The following is a 24,410-nucleotide window of genomic DNA, read 5'->3' on the forward strand; positions in this document are numbered from 1 at the left end:
CTTCAGGCGTTGTTTCTAGTTCTCAGTTAGATTTGTGGTTAGATGCAATGAGAGATGATGTGGAATCGATGAAACATAATGATGTTTGGGAGCTTGTTGAATTAAACCTGAGGGTCTTGCGGTGGATGATTCAGACCATCTTGCGTGGACTCAAGAAGTCTATTTACGGTCTCAAACAAGCTTTCAGGCAGTGGTATTTGAAGTTTGACAGTATCGTGACTTCATTCGGTTTTGTGGAAAACAAAGCGGATCAGTGTATATATCACAAGGTCAATGGGAGCAAATTCTATTTTCTCATATTTTATATGGATGACATCCTGCTTGCTAGCGGTGACCTAGGGATGTTGCATAAATGAAAGCAACTATTATCTAGGGAATTTGACATGAAGGACATTGGTGAGGTTTCTTTTGTCCTTGGCATTGAGATCCATAGGGATCGTTCTCATCGTTTACTAAGTTTTTCTCAGAGGGCTTATGTTGATCGTATTCAGGAGAGGTTTAGTATGCTGGATTGCAAACCTGAGAATGTTCATGTTCTCAAACTGAGCTCGACACAATGTCCAAAAAATGAAGCTAAGAAGGATGACATAATGAGGTGCCTTATACTAGCGCACTAGGTAGTATCATGTATGCTCAGGTCTGTACCAGACCGAATATTACCTTTGTGATGGGTCTTCTTGGCAGATATCAGTCAGATCCTGGTCTTAGCCATTGGGTTGCTGCCAAGAAAGTATTATGGTACTTGTAGGGGATAAAAGATTATATGTAACATAAAGACACATTCCTGAACTCAAGCTAGTGGGTCATACAGATTCCGACCTTGCTAGCTGTGAGAATGATAGGAGATCCACATCTGGTTAAGTTTTTCTAATGGCAGGAAGGGTAGTATTATGGAACAGTACAAAATAAATATTGGTAACCACATTGACTATACAGGTAAAGTTTGTAGCATGCCATGGGGTTGCTACTCAGGTCATTTGACTCAGGAATCTCATAAAGTAGTTGACCATTTTAGATTCTGTGGATAGACCCATCCAGACATATAGTAATAACAGTTTTGCTGTGTTGTTTATAAACAACAATAAAGAACTTAGAGGGTCTAAGGACATGAATGTGAAGTATTTGACCATAAAGGAGACAGTAAAGAAAGGTGACATTGCAGTGGAGCATATTGATACAGATGATATGGTTATAGATCCCCTAACCTAAGGTCTTCGCCCTTGTGTTTTGAAAGACATGTCATAAGCATGGGTTTAGGTGCATCATGGGATGCGGTTGGTTAGTGGGAGTTGTTTTGCTCCATTGTAAAATAAAATTTATTTTCATCTGTAATTTTTACCGTGTGGTAAATCTTGGCTTATATGTATCAGTTGTCATTGCATGCAAAATTCTTTTGAACACTTGGGTGTTTTATTTATTGACATGATGTATATATATCTAGTTTTAAAGACTTAAGGAATGTGTTAACCTTAAGCAAGGCATGGGACATTAAGTTATTAGCCTAAAGGTATGTCTTGTAACACATAAAGTAAAACTCGAGTTATTCAAGATGAGACATACAGATTCGTTAGAATCATAAAGATTATTTCTCTAGTGAGCCTGTGCCACTTAAAGAAGAGAAATTTTGGTGACAAATTGATAATACATAAGGAATCACTATGTGAGTATTGCCACACTACCACATTACATCCATGTTAGTAGAGTTGAGGGCTCTCGTGACCATGGAAGGCTCGTGTCGCTTGATCATAGATGCGATTACCGCCATGATTCGGTGTCTAAAACTCTATGGGATGGGATTGACTTTCTAATATGCCCTCTAGACCAATTTATTTTAAAAATTGTGCACATAAAGTTTTCTTAAAGAGTTGTTAGCCTGTGATTTGTTTTGGTCAAAACTGTTTTTAAATCCTTTTAAAAATAAGAAATTTAATGTAAGTCCAAGTGGGAGAATGTTAGAATTTTAGTTCTAATAAAATTCTATATGGACATAATTAAATCCCTAAACCAGGCTAATTAGGGTTTTGGTCTAATAAAGTGGGGTCATTAAGTTATATTAGAAGTCTAATGTGGATTGGCTTAGTGTGGGCGGATAGATTCCTATTGGATGTGATGAGTCGGACCTATAGGGATTACTATATAAGGAGAGCTAGGTCCCCCTCTACCCAACACAACTTATTATTCTCAATTACTATTGAGGAGTGCATTCTTGAAAGAGAGAGGAGATATTCGGTGTTCGTCGTCCCTGCGCATTCGGTATTCTCATCAGCCTTACTCTTGGGAATAGAGGGGAAGCACCTAGATCTTTGTTCTTTATTTTCCACTGCGATCATCATCACTATGGATGCGAAACAAGGTTGGTGGTTCTATCCCTATTTTCTATTATTTATTTGATTGTGTTCTTGAACGCCCTATGGAGATTCGGCTTTTGGGATCTTGTCCCTATTCGGATTAATCTAACATTGGTCATATCTGTGATGGGTTGTTTGGTTGAAATGCACGAGAGATGCAGAAAAAAATTTGTACACTGTTATAACTGATTCAATCTGTAATTGAAGATGATGACTATGTGTTTTACAGAAGTTGATTTTGATTTTGAGCAGTGAAGTCATGTAACTTTAAACAAAATTATAAGAGAATCAAGATTTAAATTTTAGGTTTACGTGGATGAATGTCAAGAGAGTTTGAAAGCCAAAGCATTTCAGAGGACTAAAAACTAAAGCAAGTCCGAGTCTCCAATTTCGATTTAAGAGAATTTCCTGTAACATTTGTACAACCTCAAGGGATCCGTTCGTAGAAAGGATTAAAATACTCTCTCTCTCTCCAACTACTCCAAGTACCCTTTTTCTCCTTCCTCCTCTTCTTGCAACTTCTCCATAATGTTTCAGGAGTGGGTGTGAACTATGGTACCCTGGTTCACTGACCGTATCAACCCCTTCCTCCTTGCCACCTCCATTGTCGCCAGGGGTGTGGAAAGAGACTTACCCAGGTTAGAGTCTGTGGGAAGAAGACGATGATGGCCCCAAATCGATTTGAAACCTAGCTGAGTGTGAGTTTGATTGAAATAAAATGGGGCGATGGAGAGATTCTCCCGGATATGGAACGGTGGAGAAGCTCTGCAACTTAGTTTTAGGGCTTCTCATTCAAAATGAAATGGGGATGAGTGAAATGGAGATGGGTTTAGTTTGAGCGAAAATGGTTCGGTTAGAAGTAGATTAGGTTTGAGTGAGATTGAACCGGTTGGGTTGGGTTGTTTTGGGATTTATGGTGGTTTAGATAGGTCTCATCATTAATTCAAAAAAGTTTGAATTCATTCAAGTACAACTGTTGGATAATCATAAAGACAGGTGGCGCGCTGAGAACTCATGGAAGTAAGATGGAAGTACAACTGATGGAAGTAGAGGATGTGGATCCCTTTAGAAGGTGTTTTTAACTCATATAGAAGGGATCTAGAATTTTTCATGATACGTTTAGGAAGACATGTGGGTTCGGTTAGGACAAGTGGTTAGTTTGTTTAGTCCACTCAGGGAGAAGCACATGAATAGTGACTTAATGGGGCCCACTTGACTCACCCCCAAGAGTCCAAAACACGAAAAAGAGAAAGAAAACAAAAAATAAAAAATCTATAAAAAGGAAAAGGTAATAGAGAAGAAGTGGCAAATTATCTTTGGTTCAAAGCATGGAGAATAGTTACCAAAGTAGGGGAAAGGCAAATTTTGGGGTCAGACTTGGTACAACAAATATGTGAAAAGATGGACAGAAAAGGATGAAAAGTAGGCTGAAAAGTAATGCAAATTTGAGATGGTAACCCATCATGAGATTCGGAAAGAAATGCAAGTTAAGTCCCAAGTACGTCCGGATACCTTGAAATGAAATGAGAATGCCAAGTTTTCTACTGAATATCAAATGGGTCAACCTCCCCTAGTCAGAAAATTTGATATATGTATCTATTTACATTTCTTACAAAGCCAGAGTCAAATGTTTCATAGCTATAGGGGAGAGAAAAATCAAAGAGATCGAGACAGTTTCAGTTTGGTTTTGGAGAGGAAATCGGGAGAATAGAGTGAGAAAGCGAGACCGATTGATCAGAGAAATCAGGGAAGAGTTTTTAGAAGGTCTTTGAATCTGATTTTTCATGAAGAAAGCTAGTCTTCATCTTCTGGAGGAGCACCGCTTCTGGAGTAGACGGTTCTCAGGTTAGAAGTTTTGGACTTCTTCCTACCTCTACAACCTTTGAATATCTCTGCAACTCTAGAGATCTGATTCTGAGTCGACATGTAATAAAATCCCTCCCCCCATTTTTTGAGCCCGATCAATTGATGGGTTCGAATCATCCTCACGACAGAACAAATGGCAACTTATTGGTTCACTTTCCCTTACTGGATCTTGTATTCTGAGAGTAATTTTGAGAAATATTGAGATCTTCTGGTATGTTTTTTTCTGTCGGTTACCTCTTTCTGCTCGTTGCACAAATATGATTCCCCCCCTAATCTGCTTCCTGAGATGTGTGTGATATTCCCCTTTGCGATCAATCTTGTAGTGCAGTATTAGGGGTTTGATAAAAAATAAAAAATAAGAAATATTGTTTTCCGAATTGGTTTTTGCTGAAATCAGAGTTTGAGTGATAATTTCAGCATATATGGACTGGGTACGTATGGAGAATACAACTTGTGAAATAGGAATAATGGGGAACTCTCGAGCCCAATGTGTTGATTTGATCCGACCCACTGGGTATGGAGAATAGAACTTGTGAAAGGCCCAATCTTAGTTTGGTTCTTCTGCTCATATGGATTTGAATGTTTAGAGTCTCGAATTCAAAGTTGGACAGATCCAGATAGATAATTGACTTATTATATTTATATTTTGGGTGTTAAATCAGTATGAACCAATTAGAATCGATGTGGGCTTTAAAGTGTGAACCCAGTCGGACTCAATTTCTAAGTTAATGTAAATTTTGAAATGTCCATTTTACCCTCATTACTTATGTACATAAAAGCCATTCGTATTCAATTAGCCGGCAATTGTGTCCATCATATTTCTTAGGTTTTATATATAATTCTCTTAAATAAAGGACAAATTAAAACTCTCAAATAAATTACCAAAAAGTTCTAAAGATGAAATTAATTTGTAAACCTTACTACTGAACTAGAAGAAGAAGCTACTTGATCAAAATTTGTAAACCCTAATAGCTACTGGCTAGGGATCTAGAAGGAAGGAAGGAAGGAAGGAAGGGTAGGTATTATATTATTCAAAGGCCCACTGGTTCTCCTTGCGTATTGCTTCTTCCTCCTCAGGTGTAAAGTCATTGTTGATGTTGAACTTTTTACGAACATCTTCTTTAGACATGTTTTTGATGTCATCAGCCACCTTTTGGCAACATATGTCCAACAAATCTTTAATATCCAAGTAGTTTGAGGCTAAGATGATCTCGAATAGGATGTTATCTTCAACTGCTTCCAAAAACTCTTTATCAAATTTCTTAATCTCTTCTTCACTATCAGCAGCAACAGCTGCTTCAACATGCTTTTGACAATACTGAATTAGTTTAGATAGAATCTTTCCTTCCACATTAGGAAGAGGGATAATGGTATCTACATAATCATCTTCCTCCATCATGGTCTTTAGGGTGTTTGATTTAAGACACACCTCCTTCTTCACTTCAAAGATTTCATTATCAGAGCTTTTCAACTTTAGAACTACAATTGCAGCTGGTGATTCTTCATTAATCGATGAAGACATGCTTAGTTGCTTCAACTGGTATCCAAGAAAAATAAAAAAGAAAAAAAGACAAAGTTAGATAACAAGAAATCTTGATAAGGGTTTATCAAACAAAATATAAAGAGAGAGAATACAGAATTTTGTGTGTATTAGAGAAACCAAACAAAGCCTAAAAAAATCCTACAAAAAACATGAACTAAATAATATTCTATTAAATTTCCAATTAATTAATAATTTCCTATTCAAGTGGAGAAAAAACAGAGGAAAATATGAGGAATTAAGAAGATCGAGACGTATAAATTAATAAACCCATAATATAATATCTTAGATTGATTGATTTTAAAAGCAATTAGGGTTTAGGGTATTGTTTAATATAGTTACAAACAGAATTAGGGTTTAGGGTTTTATCGGCAACTGCTTGTGGGTTCTATCTGAAATTTCTTTCGAAGTTGACATCGATCTACACCACCATTAATCTTCTTATTCTCTCTTCACAAGAAGAAGAATCAATGTTGCAGGAAAACACAATTTAAAAAGGATATCAATTAGGGTCTTTGGTTCATGCATGCTATATCAGTCTAGGAGAGAGGATGAAAGAGGATCATAAGAAAGAGGGGACCCAAGAGAGATACCAAACAATTACAAAGTAATCAACTCTACCAAATACCATGTTCACCAATGTTACAACAGAAACAACAATATTAAAGTAACAAACTAACAAGAGAGACAGAGAGAGATTGAGAATTTACATGGAGTTTCTGAAGAGCCAGAATGGAGACGTTTCAGCAACTATTTCAGATCCAATATTCTGATCTGATCGAGCAAATCACACATATTTATATACCAATAATAAGTGATGAAGGGAAATCTTGTTACTTGTATAACAAGTTTAGTACTATTGATGAGTCCTAGCTAGGATCGTTAGAGTAAACCTTGTAGTTGTAGTTGTTAAAAAAACAAAAGAATTGGGACAAAGAAGAACTTGGTTCGGATTCGGACGGATTATTCAATATAAGAATCCCATTCGTATATCAATACTAGCTACCTACTATGTTTAAATAAGAATCCGGATTATGGATTGAGGTATCTTTTCGGATCAGCCGGACCGTATCGGTATCGGTATCGGCCGAGGTCAATACCTGATCGATCTTGGGTCGGGTATCGATACAGTATCGGATCAAAAGTAAAATCATTAAAAAAAAAAAACTCAATTTTTAATAGGGATAAAAATTGACCAATCAAGACCGATATCTCAATCCCAGATCCCAATAGGTAACAATTGATATAATTAAGGTTTGAAAAAAAAAAGCTGATTTAATTAAAGGCGAGATATAATTTTATTCCTCCTTTCTCCCTATAGAATCGGATACTAAACAACCAGTTTAGTAACTTTCTAGGAATAACAACTTGAAACAAAATAGGAAACAAACAACTGGAAAAAATAAAATGGAAATAGAATCTCTCTCTTAGCTAGGCTGTGTTTGGCATGCATTCTAGGGCGATTTCTCATTTTTCAGACAATAAAACAACTATTTTTATCATCCGAGAATGCGAATCAACTTAGAATGTATATCAAACATTACATAAATTATAGAGCTGGAGTTTTGAAAGCCCACATAGACCGACTGACTGACAATTCAATAATCTATAAAAGTTTAACTTGGGATCGGACATAGGATTTGATACCCACATATTTGTAATTTTTGGAGTTTTTTTTTTGGGCGCTGTTCTCTGTGCCACAGCGCAGCCTACGCCCAGGCACATGGGGGTGGGCGCAATGACCACCCTGCCCCCCTAATAGACTGCCCATGTGCCTGGGTGCAGGCTGCACTGCGATAGAGAAAACATTCTCCCTTTTTTTTTATTCAAAGGTATTGTGGATATAGTTAAATTTCATTGATTTTCTACTATTTTATTGATTAAAAGAAAGAAAATGTTCATATGTGCAATCAATATTCAAAGCCAATTCAAAGAAGGGTTTGGAAAATCGGACAAGAACGTAATTGAGGTCAACCTAATTTCATTGATTTTGATCTGATTCTATGAAATAAGGGTGTCAATGGTCATGCCCGGTCGGGCCTAATCCAAATGCAATTACTAAAAGTCAATATACCCAGACCAGATTGCTCTCCACCATTGGTTGCTTAGCTTAGAAATGTTACATATAACCAAGGGTATGGATCCAACTAAAAATCATTACCTTATGAAATAAGGGTGTCAATGGTCATGCCCGGTCGGGCCTAATCCAAATGCAATTACTAAAAGTCAATATACCCAGACCAGATTGCTCTCCACCATTGGTTGCTTAGCTTAGAAATGTTACATATAACCAAGGGTATGGATCCAACTAAAAATCATTACCTTATGAAATAAGGGTGTCAATGGTCATGCCCGGTCGGGCCTAGAAATGTTACATATAACCAAGGGTATGGATCCAACTAAAAATCATTACCTTATGAAATAAGGGTGTCAATGGTCATGCCCGGTCGGGCCTAATCCAAATGCAATTACTAAAAGTCCATATACCCAGACCAGATTGCTCTCCACCATTGGTTGCTTAGCTTAGAAATGTTACATATAACCAAGGGTATGGATCCAACTAAAAATCATTACCTTATGAAATAAGGGTGTCAATGGTCATGCCCGGTCGGGCCTAATCCAAATGCAATTACTAAAAGTCAATATACCCAGACCAGATTGCTCTCCACCATTGGTTGCTTAGCTTAGAAATGTTACATATAACCAAGGGTATGGATCCAACTAAAAATCATTACCTTAGAATTGATTATTGTTTTCCTAGGTGCAGGAAGACATAGAGAATCCGGTCCATATTTTGATAAAGTGCCCTTTTGCACAAGCGGTATGGTTCGATAACTTCTTGTCTTACAGAGTTAATTTAGAAAGTCAATTGGGAATGTTCAGGCCTATCTAGTTTCATAGCATGTTATGAAATGACCACCCTACCTCCTGCCCGAACACGCTGTCCGGGTGGGGTCCACTCCCCCTTATTAGATGAAATGGAGTAACTGGAAGGGCAGATAAATGGAGACGATAATTTTCCAGTGGGAGGGGGGGGGGGTTGGGGTTAGGGAGGCAGACTGAATAGTTGTCAGTAAAGAGTGGAGTCAAATTTATCAGTGAAAAAGAAGTGGCATTGCAAAACTAATACGCTTAAACTTCACGGGTGAGTATTTTCAAAAAATAAGGAGTGAGTTGAGTATCGTTCGATTTTCAAGGGGTGTCGTGTAATTTACCCTTTATTATAATCAGGTGTGTTGGTTCCCCCCACAACACTATTTCAATAAACTGTAATCATAAAGCTGTTTGTGAGAGCTCCCTTGGAATGATCACTGCCTGTTGCAGTCAGTTCCAGTCTATCTCTCTGTTAGGAGGGCTACTAATCCATTCTCCATGTCATGAGTTGCATGATAATGCAACAATGATAAGGTAATAAGACATCCTAGTGAAGTAGACAACTACAAAAAACAAAAAAAATCTGTAGATTATAAACTCCAACATGGATTACATAAAACAGGGGAAGGCAACTTATGGAGCAAAAATTTTGAGTAAATTGGACGACCTGATATCCCATATGTCCATGGATTTAATATTGGTTGTTCCATCATCTTTCTTTCTAATGGAAGCAAAGAGTTTGCATTCAGTAAGTTGGTTCTATTTGGTTCCAATTCAGTAATATTAGGTGGTTCATATATGGCTTCGGTAATTCTATTCATACGAGACTTGGGAATATCACTTATTGGCCTTGAAGAAGCAAGGAAAAAAAAAAGGAAACGAACAGAAGTCTAGAACCATAGAAGAGAAGTGAAGAAAGTCAATCGTCAAAGACGAAGGCAGAAAAGATGAAGTTAAAACTAAAATCATAAAACTTGTGTTTTAGCTTTATAGTTATTTGGTAAAACCAGAACTTATAACGGTGTGACAGATGGAATGAACAAGGATCACGCAAAAAATAAATAAGTAAAAGAAGATGGAGCATGCAACAGTCCAATCATTTAAACGGTTCAACCAGATGAATTGATAGACACGGTTGAGGATTGAAGGAGAATGGAGGTGATTCTAACAAAGGCCCATCTCTTTTTCTCTAATATATTGCTTGCCAACCTTCTTTTGTGGCTTGCTAAATCTTGTCAACTGAGCCAACATTATACAGTACTGTATTTCATTGAAGAACCAATTTGTATGTTACAATTTGAAGTGTAGATGCACTTCAATTTTTTTTCTTTCTTCTTTTTCTCCCTCTGTACACACTACAACTTGTCCAATCACTGTCAAAGTCGGTTAGAAGTTTAGAATGAAAAAGCTTGGATGCGTCAGGTCCAGATTGTGCGACATGGTACGTCTACTTGACGTCCATGCTAACTCAAATTGGTTGTGCAGGAAAGGAAAATTGGAATGCGGATCGTGAGTTGTTGAAGCCAGTCCTGCCTTGAATATGTTTGAGACCTCGCCTCCTCTTCTTTAGTTTATTTCTGTTCTGGCAAAAACTCCTCTTCCTCAGTATCTACAGTGGATACTTGGGTTTCTCCTACACCTTCCTTCTTAAATATGTGCAACAGCTGCTGATTGCCTCTGTTCTCTCTATTGTCATCCAAGTCAACATCCCCATTTGAGCCCAAGAAATCAATTTCTGCTGGTGGCTCCACATCACTGCTATTACCAACAATATTCTTGCGGTGTGGTTTCTGGCAGATGCAAGAGGATGGCAATTCATGGAATTCACCTCGTCCTGCCCTCATCTCCTCTGGCTCCCCCATGAAACCTTTTTGGCATGATCGCACTTTCCTGGCAAATTTATTCCAATCCATCTGCTCCCGTGCCATGAACAATGCACTCAGCTTCTTTGCATTTGGCCTGATCGTCCTCTTGTGGCCCATGTACCTCCTTTGGTCCGCAATGTGAAATCAAAAGGGATTAAGCAAATGTATTAACAGAAGTAACATCAAGAAATTCAGAACAAAAAACGGAGATGTGGGAACAAGTACAATCATCATTCACTGGCTACATGGAAATATCCATCAACTAACATTAAATGCAGTGAGTAACTAAAATAAAGCTTCAACCATTAAACACATTATAAATTTGCAAATTTCTGTCTACATGGCCAGTTCCAAGAATTTTATTCACCGCAGTACACATAAAGGCTTCCATTCTTTCAAGCACTGAAAATCATCAATTAATTTACTAGTAGACATGATTTCCTGTTTGTAATCTCCCAAAACATGTAGTTTAGATGAGTTTTATTAAGGGATACCTTCAAGGTCCCAATTCCACCCTCCTACCATTCTCCCTAACCAGTATGGTAGTCTGCTGTAAGACTGAGTATGTGAACAGATGCACCATTTCCTCTATAGGATCCATTAAACAGAAGATAGATCAATTTCTTTCAACATTCAAGGCAGCTAATTCTCCTTTAAGCCCAAAATTAAAAAAAAAAAAAAAACAGTTGAATAAGATGATTATACAAAATGCTTTGGTTTTTCAGAATCCAAATTCAAAAAACCTCAAGAAAAAAAAAAATCCATCCAATACTTGCTTCATCAATCCTATTATAATTATATTTTAATTAACAATAAAAATTGAAACTCCCATCAAAAGGAAGAGAACATTGATTTCCCTAAACTGCAGATCTTGGTAACAGCTTCAATCCCCTACAGGCACCCCATTGACCACTTCTAACCTAGTTAGGATTTAACAGTTCAATTAACTTTTGGCAAAAGATTGCACCTAGCAATGAATCTATAGGCTGTTGGATTTATGTCATACGATGTGTGTCCGTCAAACCCAATTTAATTTGATTAAATTAATTAACTAATTGCAATTCATGATTATATGCTTGTTATGATTATCATTTCATATGCAACAACCCATAAGCTACCATTTACTGGTTCACAACTATGGACAGATATGGGCAGTCTATTCTAAGGTTGTCATATTGTATATTTCCTCAATGGGGATTGGCAAAGAAATAAAGATGTGGGTACATTTGTGTGTTAAACATTGATCTGTTGAAATTCCTGAATGGTTCACCACCAGTTGTGTTTGGCAACAGGTAGGGATGTAAACGGATCGGATTCGGCTCGGATAGTGCTATATCCGCATCCACATCCACATCCGATTAGCTTTCGGACGGATTCGGATAGTGCTAAACGAATACGGACACGGATACGGATCGGATATTTTATCCGTTTACATGTAAACATAGCTTTTCGGATAGCTATAGCCTATCCATATCCGCATCCGTTTAGCTTTCGGACGGATTCAGATAGTACTAAACAGATACGGACACGGATACGGAAACGGATTTCAGCTATTCATTTACACCCCTAGCAACAGGTACATTTGGTAGTTGTTTTCTTCCTTTGCGTAAGAGGCATTTACTGTTGCATTTATACGTTGTGTGTTTGTGGTATACCAATGGTTGACACCTATCAATAGGACTGGCTATATATCAATTTGCTCAGCATTCGGGGTATGGCAGTGAATGGGAGTGATGTTCAATATGGTTACCACTACCCTTTCAAGGAGAGCATCCAAGTGAGTGAGTCCTCAGATCGTGACTAGTCAAAATCAAGGCACTGTGCATGTTTTGTAATGTGCTTGCAAAAGGATTTTATATTAGGGAAAAAGAACGCTATCTGGTCACGTGGTTCTTGCACCCAGACACAAGACCACGTGAAATTACTGTCCAATCCCAGTGATATAAAAAATATCATTCAGGCAGATCCCCCTACGCGCACTCTTATTGGCCCCCACAATAGTGTGGGCGCTACACAACCAGACAGGGATCTCTTGCCCTTTATATTATTATTATATTAAATAAATATTATTTGAAAAGTGCTTCAAACCTTTTTAGGTCCAATCACATGTCATGATGCTCCAGGAATAATGCATAATGGCTTATGGTTTGTGGCGGTGATTTAATTCTATGCCTACAAGGTCCATTGTGTTGGTTGTATGAGGGAGAAAAAGTAATAAAAGTTTTCTACCTTTAGGGATTTTCAGGTTACGTCATTGTAGGATTGTTCTTTTGTGCAATTAAGGATAATTTAATGACTACTCTTTAGGATCACACCACTTGGGATGATCATATTTGTTAGATTGTAAACTATATCATTAGCTATGTTATAAAAGGGCTAAGGCTAAAACCCTAATTGTACAACACAATAGAACAGTGTATTTTGTTTTTGGAGAGTAGAGAGAGTCTCTTCATCTTCAAGCTTGGGATACGGCCATTGGAGAAGGAGCAATTGATGAGGATCATCTGCAAGTGCTGCATTCCTTTGGAGGAACTCACCATTAGCAAGTTCTAGGTAACCTTTTCTCCAAATTGTTTGATTTCACTGGTTCTATTCATCAAGATCCTTTGCTGGAAAATTTTTTATTGGATAAGTTAATAGCAAATCGCTTTCACCAACATCAAGTGCTATCAGCATGGTTTAAAGTATCGCACTGTATCGTATCATTGATAAGTATCGGCATCGATACGATCCAATGAGATACATATCTTTTTAATTCAAACATAGTATGTATCGATAAGTATCGCACTGTATTGGCCAATACGGCCCAAAAAGGGTACGATACTATCGATACATACCGGGTTTGGGGGGACAAATTAAGTATGGTGTGTATTCATTAATGTATCGTCCGATACAGTTCAAAACTATGGAATACGGTTGATACTTTGTGATACAAATCGATACAGCCATTAAAACCCCCGTGTGCACATTCCAGAACTCTAAAACGAGTTCTGAAGGCAGAAATACCCACCGGAGACTCCAAATCCTTCTTCTTTTCCAATTTATTGACTCGAGGTTTACAATCAAGCATCAAATACGACTCAAATTCAACCAACAAATACTTCTTTCAATCATTCAAGTGGCTGAAATCAGAGATTGAAACAGAAGTTCAAATTTCATACCCCTCCCCAGTACTTTACCCAATTACAACTTCCTCCCCTCTATTTTCAATTATTACACCCCCTCCCCTACTGGTGGTAATCTATTACAAAAAGACCCAGGCCGTTAGTTTCTGTCTGTTAAGTCGTGACGTAAGGAGTAACTCCCTTAATCCCCAAAATAACTTTCTTTCTTCTTCTTCCTCTTGCAACCTCACCTGCCCCCACCCCTCTGCACCTCTAAGTAACCAAACATCGCCGTCTTCACCACTGGTATCGCCCTTGCTGACGAGCGCCGTCGTCTACCTGTTAACAGCACTGCCATGAGCGCAAGGATTTCCCTACTTGTTCCATAACATCTACTTACCACAGTCGTTGAAAAATAAATTGTTGGTTGGGGTGCTTCTACTGATTTGAAACCCTTCATTTAATAACCAACTGTGAATTTGGAATCTTCTTCCTCAAGTTTCATGTCCTTTAAAAAATTGATTACTCAAGGATTTGATCACTAAATTTAATGGCTGGAGCATAAAGCAGAGAACCGGCCATCAACTCTGAGATGCCAAGCCTTACCTTCGATAGGCCCTTTTCCCTTTCTCGGGAACCTCTATCTTCCCTCCTCCTTCGTGTTGTGGCAACAGTGATAACAGAACCCATTGCAACATTCACTTTTTTCCGGGATCATTGCTATGATCCATCAGTCCATTATCAGCCCCTGTTTTAGGTCTATCGGGGCTTCTTTCAGCTGCCATCGTCTCACCGAAGCAGAGTCTATGAGGGTTTCTTAGTCGCTCTCCCTGAAAAAGCCATTTCTGTCGTACCCAAGCCTATGCTGGAGTAATATCTCGCAAACTAGTGATTTGAACCAGTGATCAACACACTGATTGGATGAGCAAGGCTCTCCTCCGTCATCCTCTTGATTCTGCAATTCATGGCCTAGAGTAGCACGAGGTAAGACCCCGATTCTGTCTCGCACTATCAGATCCCCTGACTCGTTCAATTTCTCTTTTATTTTCAGAAATCCTAACCTCATACCTCGTCTTCTTCCTCTTGTTTGAAACCATGGGTGTAACGAGATTGATGAAAGCCGAAGCAATCTCTGTATCTCTCCTGGGTTCGGTTGTCGCCTCAAGGGCAATTAATCGAGTTGAAGCTTCAATGTAAGTCTTGTCTTCTCCATTTGTCCCCATCGTCTCTGTGCATTGATAAGGATGAATAAACACTTCCAGGATCTTGAATCATTCGGTACATTGAGATCTCTTCGCATCGCTGCCTAATGCCTATAGTTCCATTGTGGATGTTGGTTGTGGGGTAGCAAACATAATGAAAGTTTTCTACCTTTGGTGGTTTTAGGCTACGTCATTTTAAGATTGTCCTTTTGTGGAATTAAGGATAATTTAATGACCACCCTTTAGGATCACACCACTTGGGATAATCATGTCTGTTAGATTGTAATCTCCATCATTAGCTATGTTATAAAAAGGCGACGGTTGAAACCTTAATTGCACAATGCATTAGAACATTGTATTTTGAATTTGGAGAGTAGAGAGTCTCTTCATCTTCAAGCTTGGGTTACGGCCATTGGAGAATGAGCAATTGACGAGGATCATCTCCAAGTGCTACATTCCTTTGGAGGAACTTACCCTCAATGAGTTCTAGGTAACCTTCTCTATAGTTGTTTGATTTCAATGGTTGTGTTTGTTGAGATCCTTCACTGGAAAATTTTTTATTGGATAAGTTAATGGCAAGTCGCTTCTGCCGCCATCATAGGCAGCCAATTCAATTTTGATATTTGAAGGACTACAACAATTGCTTTGGACTCTTAGAACCACCCAAAAAAAAATTGCTTTATAAAAATGTCACCAACGTAAGGTGAAATGACTTGTGGAATAGAGAAATTTCAGTATTCTCTATCTATTAGTAACAGTTAAATGTGTGCAGCCACAAGTAGTCAAGTGTGGAAATAGAGTACCACTTACCATGGTTAAGGATCGGGATCAATCACATGATTCACATGTTTGACTCAGGATCCTGGATTGATAATGAACCTGCATATTAGATCATCAGCCAGATGAGGCTTCTATGAATTCGCATCGAATCATAAGATAAGTGAAGACTTGAGTATAAGCCTAATGGGTTTGTAAAGATAGGTGTTTGCTGATCCTTGAAACTGCGCCACTTATGCAGCTCACTGCCAACTGCCCTATTAATATTGACTGCAACTTGAATTTCCAGCTTTAACTTACCTAGGTATAAACCTGATGCAAGCCGAGAGAGCTTAATATCATATCCCTGTGCCACTTGTTGGCAGCTGTTAACAGCCATATTATGTCTGGTTGGTCCAAAATATGGATCCTTCCTGAGTTTCTTTGGGTGAAATTATTTAATTAGTAATGGGTCTGTCCGAGTCATATTAGGAGTTTGTTCTCTGTTTTCACCTCATCTTCCATTCTGTTCCTTGGTGTAGTTTTGTCCACATCATATTTCATCCATCAGCCCATCACTGGGAATCTGTTCTGCAGGACAGAACTGCACCACTGGAAAACCATAGATAATTTATTCGCTTTAGGTTACTGTCCCCTCCCTTGCATCCCATAGAGCCATCTGCCTCTGTCTTATTCCAATATCTTATTTCAAATTGCTTCTTCACTCTAATCTTTTATTTCTACATCTTTAAATCCACAGTCCCATGCCTTCTGTCCCTAGTTGACTTCTATATTCTGTACTCCTTACCCAATTTGGACTTAGGACAGTGATCTCCTGTCCAATAAGGATTAAGATTATGTTTCACCTAATCCTAGTAGGATTAGGATTCAGCTTTCTTCTCCTCGTTGGATTAATATTCCCGTTCCTAGTACTATCAGGATTGTGGGAGTTCCCACCATGGCAAATCTCATGCCCATAAAGATTTGGATGATCAATTCTCCCTATTTTGCGAACACAATCGTTATTCCTAGGTTCATAAAAATTTGGATGTCAAAACCAACCCCCCCTGGCAAGCATGGAGTAAAGAGCATTTAGAGATCATAGGCAATGCTATCCAGGTTTATTCAGGTGTGATTAGCTTTGCTGACTCTATCACTGCTGAGATGAAAGCTATCATTGAAGGGCTAAAAATTTATTCTTCCCACAGATGGCTTGAGTTGATTATTGAAGGCAATACAACCTTAGTTATCAAGTGGTTGTCTTCTAACTCCGGACACCCTTGGAGGTACTTGCACCTATCAGAAAAGCTAGAAGCTTCAGTGCCTTCTGGAAAAGTTTCTTTTGCCTGGATGAAATCTGCTAATGGCTAACAACATGACCTAGCCAGGATTGGAGTTAATTGCCAGAACTTGTCCTCAAGAACCAACCCTATTATGTACATGTCAACTTATACCCTGGTCTTTGTGACCAATTGTTGTTGATTCCTTCCTTTGCTGTTGAATAAATATTTATTAAAGAGAAAATGCACAAGACATAAGAAATGCCAGAACATTAATGCATGCTAATGTCAGCACCAACCCAACCAAAATAGGTAATATAAGACCTCTTTTTGTCCACTTTTGGGATAAGGAAAGAATATACTATATTAGGAATAGAAATAGGCTTCTCAAAGAGATTTCCAGGCACACAAAACAATTCCTTGAGACATCTCTACCTAAAATAATACAGAGATCCCCAGGATATTATCAAGAGATATCAACCTCTCATCTACGGTGACTAGCATTCTCGACATAAGCTCATCTGGACAGTTACGTTCTCTATATTGAACTCAAAATTGGATTCGAGGAACCTAGGACTTCTGTTGCTTTTCAAGTGCACAAAAACTAACAGTGCACACTTCCAAGAGTTAAAACCACACAATTTGAACCGATCATGCATACATAATTCTAAAAATACCTTCAAAGTCAATACTCTCAAAAGTCCATTATAAATATACTAATATCCAACATTCAACCTCCACATTATCCCAGTAAATATTCTTACCACCAAACTTTCCGAGGATGAAAAACTACGAATCTGTGCAAAGCCTCCATAGTCAATTAACCACAGAAAGTCTCAGATTTCCAAATTATCAGCCACTTATCTAAATCCTCCAAGTTCACTCCCACAAGTACATCTCATATACTTTTCCAAACTATCGGGCACAGGTTGCTAGCATGTTAAAGAGCAACGGGAAGATTGAGGAGCTTTAGAGTGAGTTTCGTAAGTGTAGTTTGGCTTCCAAATGAGAAACAATGAAGCTTTAGCATAGAAACTCATCCCAGAAACTCTCAACCATGAGGTCCTGTGTTTTTCATCAAACACCACAACAACAAAGATAAATGATGCTTCTGATGCTTCCCTAGCAGCAACTCCGACATAGAGATAATGTTTCATATTTGTCATTCTAAGAACAAGGGGGGGGCTTCAAATTTTAAGACATTCATCTGAATGCTAATATTATGTTGATTAGGTGATTCCCTACATTAGCATTTTTTGGTGGTTTAAGGTTAGATTAGTCACTTAATTAACCTCAGAAAATTAATTCTTCATTGATCATAAGCATGCTTGTGCTTCATGCAATCATGCTGTCTTAAGTCTTAACATCTTGTCCATCATTCTGATGCATTTAGCTTATCAAAGTAGGCCATGGCAAATCAGCATATGAAAGTTCAAAGTGAAACAGAAGCAACTAAGATCATGGGTTTCAGGTCCTTACCGTCGACCAGCAAGAATCTTTGCCATATTGCCGTTGTTATTGGTGACAAATACATCACTCTCGTCACATACAATGTAGTCAATGGCAGCAAGGCGAGATGAGTAGGGAAGAAGGGGTTTCAACCCTTCACCAGCAAGCATCTCCTTGGTGTAGAAGTTTGGGAAGAGGTCTCTGAGGGGCTGCAGAGTCTGTTCTCCACCATATATTTCTCCAGATGCAACATAGAGATAGGTATCATTTCCAAAACCTAGTGCCCTTAGCATGAGACCCACTTCATGAGGAGTAAGTGGACATTTCCCTCGTTGGCGCTCTCCATCAGGGCTCAAAGGCTGAGAAATTTAAGGGAAATATGATTACATTTTTTATAATTGGTAACATAAGTTTGTTTATAAACAACAACAAAATTCAATTAAAATGGAATGAAAAGATGTAGGGGCGTAAGGGGAAAACATTCCCCATGCAAAAGATCTGCAATCACTTTGAAGTTAGCCAAAAAGAAAAATCTATCCACACATGGAGCCCAACAAACAGCTGATCTATAATAGCTGCTCTATGGTCTTGTCAACGAGTTCCAGAAAGACAAGCAAAGAGGAATTCCATCGAAGACATGAAGAATAAACAGTTGCAAGAAAAACCTTGACGCAGACCCAGTTAGGGAAGAAGAAAAACTTGAGGTAGAGAAGAAGAGTTGTGGGGTGGGGGGAAGAAGGAAGCTCACTATCGCAGCTCACTCAGAGCAAAAACCCAAATATTTGGACTGAACTTCACTTGTAAACCAAACCTAAAACTAACAAGAGTTCAAACAAAAATAAATAACCTATTACCTACCCAAGCAAATAAAAGACATTAAACAACTAGACTACTTGCAACCCTTGTTCGACAAAAAACCCGGGTTATACCGGTTCCATCTGGGCTTGGGCTTCCAAAGTTGGTCATATTTATCCAACCAACAGAGTGCTACTACATCAATTCACCTCCTCTAAAAAGAACTTGACTCCATCGAGTTAGGATAAGGACCAAGGAGGCCATCTGAGTCAACACGCTGCAGGAGAGATGATCCCACTACCTTCTTGAGCTTAATGTCGAGAAGATCTTTAGCAAGAAGAAACTTCATGTCCTTGTTCGTGTTTGAAAGAGAAGGTATTCGCATACCCACAATGTTGTTCCTTCTTATCAAACAGCCATGGTCGACGAAGAAGGATATGACACACCTTCAGAGGGAGGACATCACATTGTACTGTATCCACGAATCCACCAATAGAGTAGGTGAGCAAACACTTATCAATAATCTTGAGATTAGTGTTGTTCACCCATGCAACCTTGTAAGGATTTAGATGTGGCTACGTCTGCAATCCTACCTTACAAACAGCGAGTTCTAAGACGACATTAGTACAACTACCGCTATCGATCGCCATGTTGCATAATTGGTCATTACACTTCACGTGCGTCTGGAAGATACTGTTGCGGCACCAATCTTCATCCTTAGTAACCTTGTGAGTTGTCAAAACAGGGCGAAGAACATAACTAGGGTGTCGCTCCACATCAGTGTCATTGTCGTTGACTTTCATCTGCTTCACTCTCTGCCTCCAAATCAACTCTCTAAAAAACAAGGTGCTCTTTTGGAACATAAGGTAGAAAAGAATCCTTATCAATATAATCCACGAAACGATTGGGTCACTGAACACTAATATGTCTGTATCCTTTGCACATAAACACTGAATGGCAGCCTTTCGCTTCATAGGAGGCCTGTCGTAACCATGCCGAGAGGTGGAGAATATGGTTAGTTAGGTCGTGAAGATGCCATAGATGAAACACTAGCCTATAGTTTACTGAATGACTTTTCCTGGGCGTAGACTGTTGCTGACTGGCACTGTTACCCCTAGGGAAAGTATCTGTTAAAGTCCTCCGAGTGTACAACCGCTTCAGAATTTCCCCTACCTAATATGCCACTTGTACAGCATCCTCCATTGTAGGCAGTCATCTAGATGCTAGTGCAGCACTAATCTGAGGGTGTAATCTATTGCAAAATTGTGCCACTAATACCTCTTCATCCTACTCAAAATTAGATCGAGTGGCTAAATAGTAAAACCTAGCGACATACTCTTCACTGTCATTCTTTCCTATTTCAACCATAGTTATCAAGGCGTCGCCATGGCATCCAAGTAGTTATACAGAGGCTAGGCGATTGGACGCTTTACAGTATAGCACAAAGGCGAGCGCCTTAGAGACCAAGGCGTCGCCTTAAGCGCCTTAGGACACCATTTCTTCTGGGCGGTCGCCTTAGGCCCTTTTTTTTTTTTTTTATGAACTTTAAGTTATTATAATTGAAAATATTTCATTGGTTGTACATTTTTGGTTCCATGCTCTGAGAAGCATGGAATCATATGTTAAACTTAAAAAAAACAAAACCTAAATACCAATTACCAAATCGATTCACCTTCGCAGGACATACCAAAATCAAAAAGAAAAATACGAAAGAGAAAAGAAGCAATGGCGACTTGCAGGCGTTGCAGCGACTCCGACAAAGCTCAGGCCTCAGTCCTTCGAGGCTTCGACTCCTTCTCAGTCCTCTCTCTCAATCCCCATCCTCCACCGGCGTCCGGCGAGGCGGCGAGGCGGCGACTCCGTCAGAGCTCAGACCTCAGTCCTTCGACTCCTTCTCAAGTTCTCAATCCCCATCCTCCACCAGCGTCCGATGAGGCTAACTGTAAGTATCGTGGTTTTTTTCCCCCTTTTTCCTTCTAAAATCTAAACGCCTTTCCCCTTTCTAACCTCTCCTCTCCACCGACACCCCCATCTCCAGCATCTACCCCCACCGGCGAGAGAAGCAACCTCCGGTCCTCCACTGGCGTCCGGCGACATCTCCAACCTTGACAGTAAGTATCGTGCTATTTTTTTTCCTTCTAAACAAGTTCTAATTTTCTAAACCCCTTTCTAACGGTCTTATCTCTCCACTCTCCACTCTCCACTCTCCACCAACATCTCCATCTCCAGAGTCTAGCCTCCACCCCCACCGGTTTTCGGCGACATCTCTTGCCTCCACCGGTAAGTATTGTACTGTTGTGCACTTATGCATTCTTTTTTTTTTTCTTCTTCTAAAATCCAAAGTCTAAACCCTTTTCTTCTAACCACCTCTCTCTGTTTCTTCCTTTTGCACCATAGAGGTAAGTATAATAATTTACCAACCCTTTATTCTTTATATTTTATATTTATATGCTATATTGCTATGATAATATGATGAACTTAGTTTGCCAATTTGTTTTTTTGATGAATATCTTGCATTGGTTTGACTGTTTAATATTTATTTGGCAAAGAAGTAGAATTATATAATTTTTATTATGCTATTTGTACCAAATAAAATGGTTATATAAAAAAAGAACACTAGAACGCCTTGTTCGCCAAAGCGATGCCTTGCAGCCGCCCTATCGCCAAGGCGCTTAGGAAGGCCCTCAAACGCCGTGGTCGCCTTGCCGCCTTGATAACTATGGTTTCAACTGTGCAAACCTGAGGCGCATGTGCTGCTTGTAGTCAGTAGGAAAGAATCTTTGGTTCATGGATTCACTCATCCCAGCCCAAGTAGTAACTACCCCAATGGCTCGAGCTGTGCCCTTCAGTTTAACCTTTGCAAATAAGAACTTTCTGGCCTCAGTCAACCCGTACCACCTGAAAATATTTCCAAACTATGAGCCTAGTCAAGGTATTGCTCAGGGTAGTTATCCCTAAGAAAATCGAAGACGTCCAACTTCGCTCCTCTTTCAGATCCATAATCATCATATCAACCAGTTCCATATTATGGTGGTGGTGGCAGTGGTGGGGTATGATGTGGTGGTGTTGGTGACAGTGTACCATGAGACAGATCCTGTGGAATGAAGTTCGAAGAATCCCCAGATTGTATGGACTCTTTCTTTTGTCAGAAGCCACCAGTCAGTCACTAGAAGCTTGCATGGATGTGATGATCATGGTATGGAGGGAACTAATAGTTGTGATGAGGGTATCAACACATTCAGTGGGAATGTCAATTTTGGAATTGGTCTCACCTTTATAGGAGTTGAGTTGGTGGAGAATCTCACTATTGGCCACCATGGTTAAAAGGATAGAATTTCCAAATTGGTGGTGGTCCCGGGTTTCGGAAACACTATGGGCCCACACGAGCAATAGGACACTCAAGTCAAGGTATCAACAGCAAAAAAATAAATAAACGAAGGCTTATAGAGGTGGCAGAACTGTAAATAAACTGAACTTGAGCTAATAAAGGAAACAAATCCAACAAGTGTAGTACATATGATAGGAGGGGTATACTTGGACAACATGAAAATAAGAGCTTAGAAGGAACTAAAGAGTGGGGCAGGGGCACTGTGGGAAAGAAAGAAATACAACTTAAAAATCAAACAAGGCAAAAGTGGGGAGAAAATCTGGAAGCTAAAGAAAAAATAGGATAGACTAGAAATAAAAGGGAAGTAATGTAAAGCTAGACATCAAAATAGAAAGTAAACTCAGAATTAGTAACTTATTGGATAAAAACCAAACTAGCCAGCAGAACCTCTCCAAGTTTGGATTGAGTGAAGAGGATGTTAAGGGGGATTTGTGCTCCAAAATTTAGCAAATCCCAATGGCTAATTGCAGAGTTATTAAAGCCTGAAGTTGCAGCAGATCTGGGCAGGAAATCTGAACCGCAGGTGTGTAGCAGCTCTCCTATCGGCAAGGTGCAACAGCAGCAGGCTTTGGTGATGATTAATAGTTGATTCAGGTCTTCAAAAGTGTTGCAGCAGCAGTTGGTTGCAGTCTCACAATGGCAGCAGCAGATGAGATCGATTCGAGGGTGAAGAAAAAGATAGAAAAGATATATAGCTAGGGGAAGGGTGTCAGCACTCTCAGCCTCTCTCAGGACAGTAAACTGCAAAATATCAAGCTTTCATTCATCAATAAATCGTGGGGAGGATCTAGGAGCTCTTTACATTATATAGGCAGCAATACCTTGCCCCTCAAGAAAACAGGAAATAGAAACTAACTTGAAATTGGAAACTAATAAGAAGGAAACTAAGATCTTGACAAAAAAAAAAAAGGAAAGAAACTGAAAATAGAAACTAAGGTTGTTTGATAGACAACCACAAAATATCTAAGAGAATAATTCTAAAATAGAACAAGCGTGACTACTGCAACGGTTCGGTTGCTCCATTGTGACCAAGTGGTCACAGGTTCGAGTCTCTAGAAACAGCCTCTCTGCAAAACAGGGGTAAGGCTGCGTACATTATGACCCTCCCCAGACCCCGCCTCGTGCGCTGAGTACACCCTTTTAGAAACAAGCGTGACTCTCTCTCTCTCTCTCTCTCTCTCTCTCTCTCTCTCTCTCTCCTCCTATATATATATATATATATATATATATATATATACATACGGATTCGGTTACGGATCAAATTCGGAGTTTCGTCCATCCGTTTACATCTTTGCCTTGTGTAACCCGGATCTTCCTCCCTCTAGCAGATACAATTCATTCTCAATCCATATCTCTTAGATCATGATTCTCTTTTCCTCATATTCTAGAACCTGTTGAATCTTCAAAAACCCTCAAGATCATTATTTACTTAATTTTTTTAATTTTTTTTTGTGGTGAATATATTTACTTAATTTTTTATTATTAAGTATTCGAATTTTTTTCCGAACAGATTTTTATCGGAGTATTTGGATTTTTTCCCGCTTTCTCAAAACGAATACAGATGTCCCTAAACGGATACGGATGCGGACCGGATTTTCGGATATCCATTTAAATCCCTAAACAGAACCCTAAATTGGAGGAGGGTTTCGATTGAAGAAAAAAAGGAAGTGATACTGGGGATTGGGGTTTTAGTGGAGGTTGTAGGTTGGGGAAGAAAGAATGGAAATGTTGCGGGAGTTGCAGGGATGGGGTTTTTTTTTTTTGTTGGAATAGCATGGGATTTGGGAAGAATATACGGAACTAGAAGGGTGGTTCTATGGGAACCGAAAGGGCAATGGGTGTAATGTAGGGTGGGGTTGGGCAGTGATATGTAGGAAGAGTTTCTGGTGACTCTAATTGCTGGTGGTTTCGTTGCTGAGAGGAACAGCGGCTGGGAAAACAGG

The 24,410-nt window shown here is 39.1% G+C and overlaps 2 protein-coding genes across 2 annotated transcripts in view; both read right to left on the minus strand.

Annotated features, from left to right (window-relative positions):
* Positions 1 to 5,241: 5,241 nt before the first annotated feature.
* On the minus strand, positions 5,242 to 5,694 carry LOC122648596 (SKP1-like protein 1A). Its single transcript, XM_043841810.1, has one exon. It carries the CDS (start codon positions 5,611 to 5,613, stop codon positions 5,242 to 5,244), a length of 372 nt encoding a protein of 123 aa, XP_043697745.1. The 5' UTR covers positions 5,614 to 5,694.
* Positions 5,695 to 9,763: 4,069 nt separating this feature from the next.
* Positions 9,764 to 24,410, minus strand: part of LOC122644582 (O-fucosyltransferase 29-like) — a 45,057-nt gene continuing 30,410 nt past the window's right edge. Inside the window, exons 8-9 of the mRNA XM_043837964.1 lie at positions 18,315 to 18,643; positions 9,764 to 10,617 (exon numbers count right to left, since the gene is read on the minus strand). Of these exons, the coding sequence (XP_043693899.1) occupies positions 10,200 to 10,617; positions 18,315 to 18,643 (747 nt within the window). The 3' untranslated portion in view covers positions 9,764 to 10,199. The remainder of the gene's footprint in view (positions 10,618 to 18,314; positions 18,644 to 24,410) is intronic.

This window comes from Telopea speciosissima, chromosome 1 (assembly GCF_018873765.1).
Source record: "Telopea speciosissima isolate NSW1024214 ecotype Mountain lineage chromosome 1, Tspe_v1, whole genome shotgun sequence".
NCBI classification, from domain to species: Eukaryota; Viridiplantae; Streptophyta; class Magnoliopsida; order Proteales; family Proteaceae; genus Telopea; species Telopea speciosissima.

Excerpts from the sequence above, each read along its gene's own strand:
- LOC122648596 (XM_043841810.1), bottom strand. The coding sequence starts at position 5,613 with ATGATGGAGGAAGATGATTATGTAGATACCATTATCCCTCTTCCTAAT.